Source organism: Tachyglossus aculeatus, chromosome 2 (assembly GCF_015852505.1).
Source record: "Tachyglossus aculeatus isolate mTacAcu1 chromosome 2, mTacAcu1.pri, whole genome shotgun sequence".
Lineage (NCBI taxonomy): Eukaryota > Metazoa > Chordata > Mammalia > Monotremata > Tachyglossidae > Tachyglossus > Tachyglossus aculeatus.
In genome coordinates, this window is record NC_052067.1 from 98643017 (window position 1) to 98658459 (window position 15443).

At 46.7% G+C, this 15443-nt stretch overlaps 1 protein-coding gene across 1 annotated transcript in view; it reads right to left on the reverse strand.

Annotated features, from left to right (window-relative positions):
• Positions 1–405: 405 nt before the first annotated feature.
• Positions 406–15443, reverse strand: part of NUS1 (NUS1 dehydrodolichyl diphosphate synthase subunit) — a gene marked incomplete at its 5' end in the record, with an annotated part of 50516 nt that continues 35478 nt past the window's right edge. Inside the window, 3 exons of the mRNA XM_038762636.1 lie at positions 406–2103; positions 2390–2489; positions 14562–14711. Of these exons, the coding sequence (XP_038618564.1) occupies positions 2013–2103; positions 2390–2489; positions 14562–14711 (341 nt within the window). The remainder of the gene's footprint in view (positions 2104–2389; positions 2490–14561; positions 14712–15443) is intronic.

Consider the following 15443-nt stretch of genomic DNA (forward strand, 5'->3'; position numbering starts at 1 on the left):
AAACACACAAAACTCGCCGCAAACACGAATCCCTTCGGAGAGTTAGGTGTTAGCGCCTTCACGCTCCTGAACATGGAATGTGCTTTCCTATTTGTTTTATTTACTATTTTATTCCAACGGCATCTCTTACCACCATTCCCTCCAGGTTCCCTTGTTAAGAACTGCTTACGGTATTTCCAGCTTGGCCTTGGAGCCCAAGAATACTCCAATCCTTAATGAACATACAAAACACGAGATACAAATCTAGAAATCAGTCCTGGCGGGCCAATCGGGTCTGTATTATCTGAAGACGAAGAGGCATACGGTGTAGCTTTCCAACGAGACAAGACTTTCAGCGATATGTGAACACAAAACCCGTCAGCCTCCAAGGGGGTGAAGGGCAAAGTAATAGAGCACTTGATCACATTTTAGTTTAAAGGTTTTTATTTCAAGGGCATTTCAAAAATCATAATCAGGAGTTTGATTACTTGGTGTTGGACTGCATTCCCACTTCACTGCCTCCAACCTCAGAACCTGAAGAGCAATTCCAAGCCAATTTCTCAAGAAGCCTCAAACGCTCTGCAGGCCTATTACACAGACTTCTGAAACAGGGATTTCCAATAATGACCCAGTTCCAAAGATACAATTGTAAGACAAGAAGTGAACATTTACTGTCAGAGCCTCTGTTTGAAATATCCACAGCTCATCTGATCAGTGACATAGTGTCAGAGACCTTCTTAAATAGTAGCAGGGAGAAAGGGAGTGCTGAAGGCAATGATTGTAGACCTATAAAATAGATAGTCCTTAATTTTCACAATAAAATAGTCGGTGCTTCTTCATCTTTTCTTGAAAAATGAAGCATATAGTGAAATCTTAATTTCATTCAAGTCTTGGGTCATACATGATCTACCGACGTCTCAACCCCTTGAAAAGTGATTCTAATTAAAACTCCCCAACCAGTGCAATATAAAAATCAAGTTCCACTTATAGAAAACAAAACATGCCACCACTTCATCATTGGTACAGAGGAATATTTCTGGAGGTGGAGGGTAGACTCTGAAAGCAGGAAGAGGACACAGACACCTACTTGTTATTTCTAAGTGACAAAGACACCCGATTCTAAGGGGGAAACAGATTTTTGGAATTAACTGCACAGGCTAGAATCAGCACCCTGCTCAAAAAAGCAATAAAGGAACAGGACAACCTTCCTTTTCACGAACTGGAAATTTCCACCTTCTCAGTCCAGAACTGACCACTTGGTGACTTCTGAATTTAACATTTAAAAGTAAAAAAAAAAAAAAAAAAAACCAAAGTAGCAATATATTTGAATTGACTCTCGCCCCTGGGCTAACAAAACCAAAGTGATGCTGTTTGATCATGATGCAATGGACAGAAACGGACGGACAACTGAGACTCTAGTTTCCTCTCGGCTCTGGAGATGAGCTTGCTTGGAGTGGAAGAGACACATGAAAGAAACCGTTTCCTGGGAGATTTTCCAAACTGAGAAGACTCCCAACTCGAGAGTTGTTCCATGATTCTTGCAACTTAAAAAGTTTTGGTCACTAGGAAAGCAATGCCCTCCCCCACCTCCCCCCAACAACGAAAAAAAACCCACCCAAATAACCCCAATCACCTTCTGCCCTCCCCACAAAAACAGGGAAGGGGCTGAGGCCGAGAGAAGCCTACATTTCATTCGCTTAAACAGTGTCTCCGCTCAAAATTGCAGGTCCGCGCACACCCCAACTTCCGAATCTCCCAATCGATTTATCGTCCTACGCCTCCTGGGTGCACAGAGGCACAAACATCTCCTGCTGGGCCCTCCCTCCCCAGACCTGCACTTGCCTCCAAGACACTTATTTGAGTTTGTGGATAAATTAAGGAGAGGATCGGGAAGGATGAGGGGTGAGGAGGGCGGAGAGAGAGAGGACGACAGCTTCCATCGCAAGTGCCTGTAAACAACAGCGACGTTGAGACCTCTCTTCCAAGAGTCTGGATTCAAGTTGTTCAGTGGGGTTGGGGGGCCGGGGGTGGGCTCATTTTCCCAGGCGCTGCTCGCACGCGGCATAGCAGTGGAGGGCTGAGAGAAAGTCTTCGTAGCTGACGTCGAGGTGGGAAGGCAAAGAGCTGGGAGGCAAACAGAGCAAACACCGATGAGCACCTGGCACCGCCTTGGCTGGAGGAAGCGACAGGGATTTGAACACAAATTGAGCCTCTTACACCTCCCCACCCTCCACCTCGCAATCCTTCAGCAGCGACTGCTCCCTCTTTAGTGAAACCAAAACTCCCCCCTGTCCTGCCCCGCCTGAACCTGGATTTTCTCACGTCCCCCCACGGGGCTGGAGAACCAAGCAGCCAAGTCAGAACCCAAGACGGCGGCATTCCCGGCTACCACGAGGTTTCGGTTACTCACACAATCTCTGTCAATCTGATGTGCCAGGGAAGGAATCCTAACGTGCTGTCCACAGGACCAAACTTTAATACTAAATCTGGGTCGGGGAAACCATCAGAACCTGGAAAACAGAGAAACACATGCCCTTTTAACAGAGACCATGGAGACAGAGCTGAAGAAAGAGATTAAGCTGTGGCTAGTCTTAAAGGGGAAATCTCATGCAAGGGTTTTTTCCCCTTTTTGGGTGCAGAGATGAAGACCCTGAACCCCCAGATCCACCCTTTGACCCCTCCGCTCTCAACCCACACCTCCAACACAAAGTGGGTTCCACCTGAAATATCAAACTCTAGCACTCTGAACTCTCCGACAACTCCTTCGCTCCCTCTGGCCCATGTCTGAAAACACCACTGAAGCAGGTGGCTTTCGAACAGCATTTTCCAAGAAGCAGCAGCTAGTCCAGTGTGATTCACGCTTGCTCTCCCCAAAATGACCTAGGATGCTAGATTCATTCATTTGATAATATTTATTGAGCATTTACTGTGTGCAAAGCATTGTACTAAGCACTTGGGAGAATACAATGCAACAATAAATAGATGCTTGCCGTAAGAACACAATACCCAACACCCCCACTCCCCATTTCACATTCTCCCGGGACGGAAAAATGGATTTGGGTGGAAGGGTTAATTCTGAGCAACCCCTATGTACACGAGAGTCATTTACACATAATTGGCATAATTGCTCTACCCATAGAGTCTCCTCCATTTGGGGGTATCTTAGTACTTCCCCTTAGCAGCAGCATGGACTAATGGAAAAAGCAAAGGCGGAGGACTTGGATTCTAATCCCACCTTTGCCATTTATATAGTGCGTAGCCTTGGGCAAGTCACTTAACTTCTCTGTGTCTCAGTTACCCCATCTGTAAAATGGGGATTCAATTCCTGTTGCCCCTCGTACTTGGACTGTGAGGCCCGTGTGGGACCTGATTGTCTTGTATCCACAGTCATGATTATTATTATTATTATTTCACCAAAAGCCCCCTTCGGCCAAGAGTCATTAAGTAGAAAACGATATTCCAATAGTGAAAAATGAAGATAAAATCTGGGTAGTCCACAGACACGTAAGATGTCAACTGCAGAATCACGAATCAATCAAAAGAGTGAACAATCAATCCTATTAAGTTTGAAAAAATTCCAAACTCTGCATCCCAATTGATCGTCTAAGCCAAACTAACTTAACATTTCAACAAAAACGTTGACATGTCTGCAATGAGGGCAGAGATAATACATCCAAAATAAATAATATGATCCAAAATAAATACAACCACAGTGCAAAATAACACCCTTTAGGCAGGAGGAAGGGGAAAAAAAGCAGCTTGGCCTCCTTGTCTGCTGTGTAACCTTGGGCAAGTCACTTCTCTGTGCCTCAGTTACCTCATCTGTAAAATAGGGATTAATATCGTGAGCTCCACGTGGAACAGGGACCGAGCCCAATCCGATTAACTGGTATCTACCCCAGTGCTGAGAAGAGTGCCTGGCACCTAGTAGGTGCTTAACAAATACCATTTAAATAAAAGAGCTAAGTTTTCAAGAGGAGGAAATTTGCAAGAACCACATTTTAACGTAGGGGGAAAAGCAAGGTAGGTGAGACACACTGCCTTAAACTTTATTATGCAGCCCAGTGTCAATATGAAGTGGGATTCTACCTGGTTCTTCCAACACTGAAACAGACCCCATTCCAGTTCTCTTTTTCTTCCCGCAAGGCCAAGCCAATTCATGGACAAAATGAGGGGCAAAGAACTAGTCCCGCTCTGACACTCACACTTAAAGAATCTGGATGGCTTGAAATAAGGCACACATAAAGCCAAAGCCGTGAAAGGGAGGTGCCGATTAAGAAAGCTAGTTGAGCGGGTGCTGGGTAAATTTGCAGTACGCTGGTGGCAGGCTTAGCTGAGTAGGCGAGATGGCTCCAAGAGTCACTGTAAATCGACTTCAAACGCCCACAGATTAAATAGAAGACCCTTACCTAAACTCCCCACAGGCATCAGAAAAGAGCACCAAATGAGCTAGGGGATGAACACTGAACAGATTAATCCCAACCCAACTAATGAACTGGCCTGATAATCCCTGCTGACTGGGGGGAGAGGTTGTCAAACCTGAAAACCAACCGGCAGGATGGATCAAGAGCTTAGTACAGTGCTCTGCACACAGTAAGCGCTCAATAAATACAACTGAATGAATGCTTCCTCCACCTAATCTATGCTGGGAGATTGGCTTAGCCTAATTCCCCCTCCTGGAAATCTAATGGCATTTCCCCGGCTGACCCTTTGAGGATTCCAAGAGGAGAGTAAGGCCTGATGGCTCTTTACCATGGTCATCAAGCAAAAACTCCTATCTCTCAGCTTCAAGGCTGCCCATCACCTCGGTCCCTCCTACCTCACCTCCCTTCTCTCCTTCTCCAGCCCAGCCCGCACCCTCCGCGCCTCTGCCGCTAACCTCCTCACTGTACCTCGTTCTCGCCTGTCCCACCGTCAACCCCGGACCACGTCCTCCCCCGATCTGGAACGCCCTCCCTCCGAAAACCCGCCAAGCTAGCTCTCTTCCTCCCTTCAAAGCCCTACTGAGAGCTCACCTCCTCCAGGAGGCCTTCCCAGACTGAGCCCCCTTCTTCCTCTCCTCCTTCCCCTCCCCACAGCCCCTGTATATATGTTTGTACAGATTTACTACCCTATTTATTTTACTTGTACATACTTACTATTCTATTTATTTTGCTAATGATGTGCATCTAGCTTTACTTCTATTTATTCTGATGACTTGACACCTGTCCACATGTTTTGTTTTGTTGTCTGTCTCCCCCTTCTAGACCGTGAGTCTGTTGTTGGGTAGGGACCGTCTCTATATGTTGCCAACTTGTACTTCCCAAGCACTTAGTACAGTGCTCCGCACACAGTAAGCGCTCAATAAATATGATTGAATAAATGACTGAATGTTATGCTCAATGGGTTGTGGGTTCATCTGAGCAGAACTATAGTCCAATCAATCAGTGGTATTTATTGAGCATTTACTGCATGCAGGACACTGTACTAAGTGCTTGGGAGAGTACAATGCAGTTGGTGGATCCGATCCCTCCCCATGGTGAGCCTACAGTCGATGGGCGTGGGGGGGGGGGGGCGGATAATCAATCAATCAATCAATCGTATTTATTGAGCACTTACTGTGTGCACAGCACTGTACTAAGCACTTGGGAAGTACAAGTTGGCAACACATAGAGACAGTCCCTGCCCAACAGTAGGCTCACAGTCTAAAAGGGGGAGACAGAGAACAAAACCAAACATACTAACAAAATATAAATAATTTATAATACGTAATTTAAAGATACATCCACAAGTGCTGTGGGCTGGAGGGTGGGGCAAGCACCAAAAGCCCAAAGGTCACAGATCAAGAGCACAGACCACGCAGAAAGGAGAGGGAGCCAGGGAAAAGAGCGCTCAATCGGGGAAGGCCTCTTGGTGGAGATGTGACCTTAGGCCATTAATCTGCCAAAAAAAGACATGGATCCCACTGGTCTAGAATGCCCAGGATCATCTCTAGAACTCTTCCAGGAGGTGGGAGTTTCACTGGAGAGCCTCCAGCACTCCGGGGCAGTGGCCATTTATACCTGGGAATCGCATTCTGGGTACTGCCAGCCCCCACAGATGCTCTCGATGTTCTTCTACCTCCTAAACAGTGCGAGGCAACTTGAGGGGCGGGGGGGAGAGTTGAAGGCATTTATAGAGGCCTCCAGACTGTACGCTTTTTGTGGGTGGGGAATGTGTTTATTCTTATATTGTAGTCTCCCCAAGTGCTCAGTACAGTGCTCTGCCTACAGTAAGTGCTCAATGAACACGACTGAATGAATAAAAAAGGCAGTTCAGGGGCACCTAAGAAATTAGGCAGCCAAAAGGGAGTTTGAAGTGCACTCGGCAATGGAAGCTAATTATGAAGGCTTCTCCAAACACATCGAAAGCAGGAAGCTGGCTCAGGGAGCAGAGGAGCCACTTGACCGTGTGGAGTACAAAGTACACCCTGGGTTGAAAAGGAGTAGCCAAGAGGCTCAGGGAATTCTTTCGTTTGATCTTTACTAAGATGCTAGACAGGTTCCCCACACCCCACTTATATTCTTGAAGCAGACGGGTCAGAGGAAGTGGGTCGGGCTGTGGTGACCACATAGGGAGAGTGAGGGAAAATGGATAACTTGGGGTAAACAATTTAGCGGGACTGGATGGCAACCACCTCAAAGGGGCAAAGGAATTCTGAATGGAAGCCGAGGATTTCCTGGGAAGGGTAACCAAGCACTGGAAAGGGCCAGACTCAGCTTCAGCACCACCTTTTCATAATAATAAACGCATGGTGTAGTGCGTAGAGCACGGGCCTGGGAGTGAGAAGGTCATGGGTTCTAATCCTGGCTCCACCACTTGTCTGCTGTACGACCTTAGGCAAGTCACTTCACTTCTCTGGCCCTGTTACCTCATCTGTAAAATGGGGATTAAGACTGCGAGCCCCACATGGGACAGGGATTGCGTCCAAGCCGATTTACTTGTATCCACTCCGGCACTTAGAACAGTGCCTGGCATATAGTAAGCACTTAACAAATACCATTATTATTATATAGCAATATAATAAGAATAATTGGTAAGCACTTACTATGTGCCAAGAACTGTACTAGGTGCTGGGGTAGATAATTAATAACAACTGAGGTATCTGTTAAATGCTTATTTTGTGCCAAGCACTGTACCAAGGTTGGACACAGTCCTAGTCTCACGTAGCATTCAGTCTTATTCCCCATTGTACAGACTCTCCCAAGTGCTTAGTACAGTGTAGCACACAGTAAGCACTCAATAAATACTTTCAGTAATAATAATGAGGAACCTGAGGCACAGAGAAGTGAAGTGACTTGCCAAGGTCACAGAGCAGAATCAAGATAGTCAGATCCCACAATCTAAGTTAGGAGAACCTGGATTTTGCAGACGAGGGATCTGAGGCAGAGGGAGGTTGACTTGCCCACGGTCAGAGTGGGTAAGTGGCAGAGCTGTGATTAGAACCCAGGATCTTTGACTCCCAAACCTGTGCTCTTTCTGCTAGGACACGCTGCTTCCCTATGCTTCTTCCCCTCAAATCACTTTCCTTAGGGACAACCATGCCTCCTTGGAGGCCTTGAAAGGTCAGGAAGCTGGTGGATAGAGGAGGACCAAGGGGTGTAACAGATTTACATTTTTAAAAGGCCTTCGACGAGGCTCTCAAAACTCTGAGTAATGGTGGAACTGGAGGGAATAGTATGTCAAGAACAGAAAACAGGCTAAGGGAAAGGGAACAGGGCAGGGATAATGGAAGAGGCAAATTTCCACATTACCCCAAGGGAGAGCTGCCATCTCATGACAGCAAAAAGTGGTTCTTTCTGTTCTCCACAGTTAATAATAATAATAATAATAATGGCATTTATTAAGCACTTACTATGTGCAAAGCACTGTTCTAAGCGCTGGGGAGGTTACAAAGTGATCAAGTTGTCCCATGGGGGGCTCACAGTCCTCATCCCCATTTCACAGATGAGGGAACTGACGGAGAAGTGAAGTGACTTGCCCAAAGTCACACAGCTTAGAGGAGGAGCCAGGATTTGAACCCATGACCTCTGACTCCAAAGCCCGGGCTCTTTCCACTGAGCCACACTGCTTCTCTGGAAGCTCAACTTCAAGCACCACGTTTTTTTTTAAAAAAATTTACAGTTCTATTTACCGCTGGTTGAGCTGGTTGAACCTATCTTCACGTTTGATCGACGAGCACAAATCATTGCCTATACCTTAATACAAACATATATTCTACTTGCAGTAATTGCTCTGTGCCAAGCAGTTCTAAGCGCTGCGGTAGATACAAGGTAATTGGACTAGACACAGTCCCTTGTCCCACATGGGGCTCACAACCTTCACCTCCATTTCACACATGAGGTAACTGAGGTCCAGAGAACTGACTTGCCCAAGGTCACAAGGTCGACAAGTGGCGGAGCCGGGATTAGAATCCACGTCCGCTGATTCCCAAGCCCGTACTCTTGCCCCTAGCCCAGGCTGCGCCTCACAAATCTCTTCTCACAATTTGTTCACCCATCATCTTTAGGGCAGGGACAGCGTCTTCAGGTTCTACTGTATCTTTCTAAGCATCTAATAATAACAATTGCGATAGCATTTGTTAAGCGCTTACTATGTGTCAAGCACTGTTCTAAGAGCTGGGGTAGGGACAGGCTAATCAAGTTGGACACAGTCCCCGTCCCACACAGGGCTCACAGCCTCCATCCCCATTTTACAGATGAGGTCAATGAGGTGCAGAAGTTAAGTGTCTTGCCCAAGATCACACGACAGCAGAGAAGTGGTAGAGTCTTCTGACTTTCAGGCCTGTGCTCTATCCACTAGGCCATGGTGCTTCCCTAGTTTAGAAGTGGCATGCTACTGATGCTCAAGAAATACCGAATTATTCTTTCATTCATTCATTCGTATTTATTGAGCGCTTACTGTGTGCAGAGCACTGTACTAAGCACTTGGGAAGTACAAGTCAGCAACATATAGATGATAAATGAATAAATGATCACCCTTTTGGATGAAAAAGGGTAAATCATAGGGTTTGCCTGGGATCAGCAAGTACCAAATTCTGTCACCCCCTCTAGACTGTGAGCTCACTGTGGGCAGAGAATGCATCAGGTATACCGTATTCTCCCAAGCGCTTAGTACAGTGCTTTGCATACAGTAAGCGCTCAATAAATTTGATTGAATGAATGAATCAGGGTAGGATGGACCAGTTTTTAAGATCTCCATGAAGTGACCCAGAGGGAGGGTACTGTGAAATTACCAGCTGATTCCAGGGTAAGCCACTGATCATCACTCAGAAAAAATGCTTTGCACATAGTAAGCGCTTAACAAATGCCATCATCAAATCAAATCAAAAATTTCAGAGTCATCAAATATTCTTTTAAATCAGTGGCCCAGAGTGTGGTAGCCGTCAAAAGGGCCAATCGGCACGGCCTGGCGGAAAGAGCACCTGTCTGGGAGTCAGGGAACTGGGTTCTAATCCCACTCCGCTACGTGCCTGCTGAGTGACCTTGGGCAGGTCACTGAGCTTCTTCATTCGGGGATTAAATACCTGCCTTCCCTCCTTGGGCGCTCCATGAGGGACAGGGAGGGTGTCAGACCTGATATCCTGTTATCTACTCCACTGCTTAGTACAGTGCTTGGCACACGGCAGGTGCTCAAACAAATATCACAATTACTATTAGCGGATGAAAAACAAAAAAAGGCATAGCTCTGCCACTCAATAAAACAATGGTGCAGACACACCCAGTCACTGGGAACTGGAGATATATTCGGAAAGTCTTTTAAGCCGCCAATGCTCCAGATGTGGGTTGACTGGCTTTTCTACATTGCCCACCATATACTGGCCACAAATTCCTCTTTGCAAGACCCCTCAAGGGGGAAACCGGAGGCCAAATAACCTTCAAAGTGAATGACCATTCCTCTGCGGCTCAAAGCCAGCCCCAGTTAGGAGAAATGCCCCAAACTGCAGGAAGCTTTGTTAAAAGCACATCTCCTCCAAGAGGCCTTCCCCTATGAAGCTCTCATTTCCTTTCCACTTGCTCCCTTGTCACCCTTGCACTTGGATTTGCCCCCTTTATTCAACCCTCCCTCAGCCCCACGGGTCTTATGTACATATCCGAAATCTATTTATTTATATTAACGTCTGTCTCCCCCTCTAGACCGTAAGCTCGTCGTAGGCAGGGAATGTGTCTGTTTATTGCTATATCGTACTCTCCCAAGTGCTTAATACAGCGCTCTCCACCCAGCAGGCACTAAATAAATAGGATCGAATAAATGATGACAGGGATCAGCGGGATTGTTTTCCTGTGACGAATGGAGTACTAAATAGATCTGCCTTCTGGGATGAGGAGAAAGAGTGAGGTTGAGCCAATAAAGCTAGAGTGTAAGCTCCTTGCGGGCAGAGAATGTGTCTACCGACTGTTCTTTTCTACTCTACCAAGCGCTTAGTACAGTGCTCTGCACTTAGAAAGTGCTCAAATACCATACTGATAGATGCTCAATAATTACGGTTGATCGATTAGAACCATTTGGAGCCAGGCTCCCTTGGCGCTTTGCTGTAACATGAACAATGGTCAGAAGATCACGGGTTCTAATCCCAGATCTGCCGCTTGCCTGGTGTGTGACCTTGGGCAAGTCACTTCACTTCTCTGTGCTTCAGTTACTTCATCTGCAAACTGGGGATTGAGACTGTGAGCCCCACAGAGGACAAGGGACTGTGTCCAACCCTATCTGCTTGTGTCCACCCCAGCATTTAGTACAGTGCCTGGCACATAGTAAGCACCTGACAAATACCATAATAATAATTATTATGATTACAATGACAAATGCATCCAATTGGCTCACTCAGCCCTTTCCCCGCTCCTTCACTTCAAATTTCACACCAATCCCAAGTGTGCTTCTACATGTCCGTCTCTGACAAGCAGCCAGTCTCCCTAGCCAGCCAAGAAGCTCCAACACCCCCGTGGAAACACGGATAAATAACAATAGGGATAATTAATAAGGCAGCTATTTGGAAGGTCACCGTGACATTCTCATTTCCCATATCATTGCCTAACTCACAAAAAATGTCCTGTGTGATTCTCCCAAATGTTCGGACTAAAATATCAACCTCTAAACCACTGAGCATTTACAAAAAAAACCACAAAAACACCCCAAAGCCCAACTACAAAACAACTGTGCTGTCATTACAGGTTTGCTTTGACCTTCTCACCCTGGACGAGAAAGAGGTCCCCAACTTAATAATGAAAAGCAAGTTAGGAATTTGTGCTCACTCAAAATGTGAGGGCTGTGGAGCAGCGTGATGAAGAGATGGAGAGAAGGGGTTTAAAGTCTTTATGTTCATGAGTTCGGAGCAACAATGGTTATATCACTGAGCCCCTTCCTTCCTCTCCCCCTCGTCCCCCTCTCCATCCCCCCCATCTTACCTCCTTCCCTTCCCCACAGCACCTGTATATATGTATACATGTTTGTACATATTTATTACTCTATTTATTTATTTATTCTACTTGTACATATCTATTCTATTTATTTTATTTTGTTAGCATGTTTGGTTTTGTTCTGTCTCCCCCTTTTAGACTGTGAGCCCACTGTTGGTTAGGGACTGTCTCTATATGTTGCCAATTTGTACTTCCCAAGCGCTTAGTACAGTGCTCTGCACACAGTAAGCGCTCAATAGATATGATTGATGATGATGATGATATCAATGAGACGAGAGCCACACAGGAGAAGACCCAGAAAAGCTGCTCAGCTCAAGAACCTATTCTTACACTTGCGTGATTTTACATATATGCCCACTAAGATCTTGAAGGTCCAGTCCATTGCTGGTCCGATGTACCAGCACATTGTCAGGCAAAGCTAGCAGCCACTACTGTTAACACCTTAAGGGAATCCACCGAGCAGACAACTACCAAGAAGGTTTTTGGTCTGTAGAAGGTGAAAGTGAGGAAGGAGACAGAAAGTGGTGCTGGAAGAAGGTGGCCTAGGAGACCTGCACACAGAAGATGCGAGCATCTGAAGGGAGGGGTCCTGGACAGAGGGATCGGGGCACTGGCGAGAGGCCAAACACGGGCTGAGCTAGGCAGCTCCCACCACCCTTGGCGGTAAGATTCAGAGATGCGGCAGTGATCAACCAACCTCCACCCCTGGAGGAAGAGCAAAAGGCTATGGGGGAGAGGATGCTGGCGAGAGCTGAGATGAACCTTGGAATGGGTCAGGCACTGAGTGCTTATTGTGGGCAGAACACTGTGCTAAGCACATGGGAGAGTGCACTATAACAATAAACGGACACATTCCCTGCCCACAACGAGCTTACGGACTAAGGGGGAGACAGACATGAACATAAATAAATGAATTACAGGTACATATATAAGTGCTGTGGGGCTGGGATTGGGGAGATGAATAAAGGGGGCAAGTCAGGGTGATGCAGAAGGGAGTGGGAGAAGAGGATAGGAAGGCTTAGTCAGGAAAGGCATCTTGGAGGAGATGTGCCTTCAATAAGGCTTTGAAGTGGGGAACAGTAATTGTCTGTTGGATATGAGAAGGGAGGACGTTCCAGGCCAGAGACAGAGAGGTCGGTGGCGAGATACCTGAGATCGAGGTACAGTGAGAAGGTTGGCATTAGCACAGGAAAGTGCGCGGGCTGGGTTGTAGAAGAATAGCGAGGTGAGGTTGGGGCGGGGGGCAAGGTGTTTTAAAGCCAAGGGTGAGGCGTTTCTGTTTGGTGGGGAGGTGGAGGGGCATGGAGTTTCTTGAGGAGTTGGAGAAACCTGGCTTGAACGTTTTTGCAGAAAAATGATCCGGGCAGCAGAGTGAAGTATGGTCTGTATTGGGAGAGAAAGGGGACAGAGAGGTCAGCAAGTAGGCTATGTGAGGAGCTTATTAACAAGCAGATGGCCTTGTAACTGTCCAGTTTGGCTGAAAGGCTGACTTGGAGACAGAAGGGCAGACTAAGACTTGGCATGGGCCACCTTTCCCCTCCTGTCTGGCCAGAGCAAGGAGACGCCTCCGCTGCCTTCCCAAGGGGAACACGGTTCGGTGGGATGGAGGAGGAGGGGACGGAAGAAGCCGGGACATCTGCGTGGCCTGAAATCTAGATACAAAGGTTGAAGTAACATGGTCCTCGGGTTAGGTTTGGGGTCAAAGCCAAGGACGGAGGCCTGCCGGTCACCCTGACGGGCCGCACCTCGACTCGACGGGCCTGTGAGGTCCCTCCCGGCCCAATAAGGTTGGAGGCTGGCATGGGCAGATAGTGAGGGAAGGACTAAAGGGGGAGAGGCCATGGCGCCTGGAAAAGGAATGCAGCTGGTGGGATTGGCAATAAAAAGAGTCAACTGCTCTGTGGCACTTTTCTGAATACACTGGTGAAGGATCAACCATAGGTACCGAGTGCTTAGTGCGTGCAGAACACCATACTAAGCAGTACAGTAAAACAGGAAACAGACCCATCCCCTGCCCACAACTAGCTTGCAGTCTAGAGGGGGATGTCTACCAACTCTGTTATAGTGTACTCTCCCACGCACTTAGTACAGTGCCATACACACAGTAAGCGCTGACCACTGACCAACTGACTGCTCACAAGAAGATTACAGTCTAAAAGTGAAGGGGAGACAGAAACAAGAAATTACAGCAAAAAATGAGAAGAGGAGGGGTTAGAATTTTAGCAGTGGGAAGGGGAGGGATTTTAGAGAGGCTGGAAGGCTTGGGGACAAGGCTGTCAGGGAGAAGAATAAATTAGGAATCAGGATAACACCCAAGGTATGTTTTGGGGATGACTTGCCCAACAGCTTCCCAAAAACCCTGACTGGTGGGGAACTTGGTTTAAGAGAAAGGAAGAAACACTTTGCTGAGCACTACGGGAATACTGCCGAATCAAGAGTCTCCAGAAAGGGAAGAGAATGACCAGTAGGGCTTTTTACAGTACTCTGACCATGGTAAGCACTCAACAAATACCACTGAATGAATGAATAGAAAGTCTTTTCCAGATCTGCTCCACTCCCACACACCTCCCTGTGCAACTGCACTGAAATGCTTTCCACAAGGAACCCATTAAGCCACCGGCTCCAGTGATGCTTTCTATGATGGGGATTTCTTTTTTTTTTTTAAGGTATTTGTTAAGTACTTACTGCCTAGCAAGCACTGTTCTAAGCACTGGGGTAGGTACAAGTCAATCAGGTCAGATACCGTCCCTGTCTCACATGGGGCTCACAGTCTAAATAGGAGGGAAAACAGGTACTGAATCCTCATTTTACAGATGAGAAAACTGAGGCACAGGGAAGTTAAGTGACTTGGCCAAGGTCACAAAGCGGGCAAGTGGCGGAGCCAGGATTGGAACCCAGGTCCCCTACTCCCAGGACCATGTTTCTTCTTCTTCTAGACTGTGAGCCCACTGTTGGGTAGGGACTGTCTCTATATGTTGCCAACTTGTACTTCCCAAGCTCTTAGTACAGTGCTCTGCACACAGTAAGCGCTCAATAAATACGATTGATTGATTGATTCCACTAGGCTGCTCTGCTTCCTAATACCATTCTAGAGATCGAATGCGTGCTGGTCACAGAAGGCCAGACCAAAGGTACTCCTGGGGAACTTACTAAGTAGGTTATCTAAGACATTCACATCCAGGTCTGTGGACTTCTTTTGCCGTTGAGCTACTAACTGACAGAAGTCCCGCGCTGCTCTCACAATATCTGCTTTTCCGTCCTCTGGAGACAGCACCTTCACTGCTGATTGGCAATTTAAAACTGGAGAAAGAAAAACAAAATCATCACATGATTATTTCCAAAGCTGTCACAGTTTTAAAGAGCCACAGAGCTTTGACCCCTGGAATGGCACTTTTACAAAACAGTGCACTACAGACGCTCTGCTCTAAAAACGCTCAGACCACAGATGACTGTGGTACTTCTTGGGTGCTTTACCGTGTGTCTAGCACTGCACTAAAGTGCTAGGGTAGGTACAAAGCAATCAGTTCAGATACAGTCCCTGCCTCACATATGGCTCACTGTCTAAGTTCAAGGGAGAACAGGCACTGAACCTCATTTTACAGATCAATAACTGGTATTTATCGAGCACTTATTACGTGAGGAGCACTGCACTAAGCGCTTGGGAGAGTACAAAAGAATGGAATTAGCACACACGCTCCCGTCAACAACAAGCTTACAGTCTGGACGAGGAGACGGACATTAAAATAATTTATTACTGTATCATTTACAGATGAGGAAACTGAGGCACGGAGATGTTCAGTGACTTGCCCAAGGTCACACAGCAAGGAAGTTAGAAAGTCAGGATTAGAACCTGGGTCTTCTGACACTCCAAGGCCTGGAGTCCTCTGACATTCCAAGGAGTCTTACCTCCTTCCCTTCCCCACAGCACCTCCATATATGCATATATGTTTGTACATATTTATTACTCTATTTATTTATTTTACTTGTACATATCTATTTTATTTATTTTATTTTGTTAGTATGTTTGGTTTT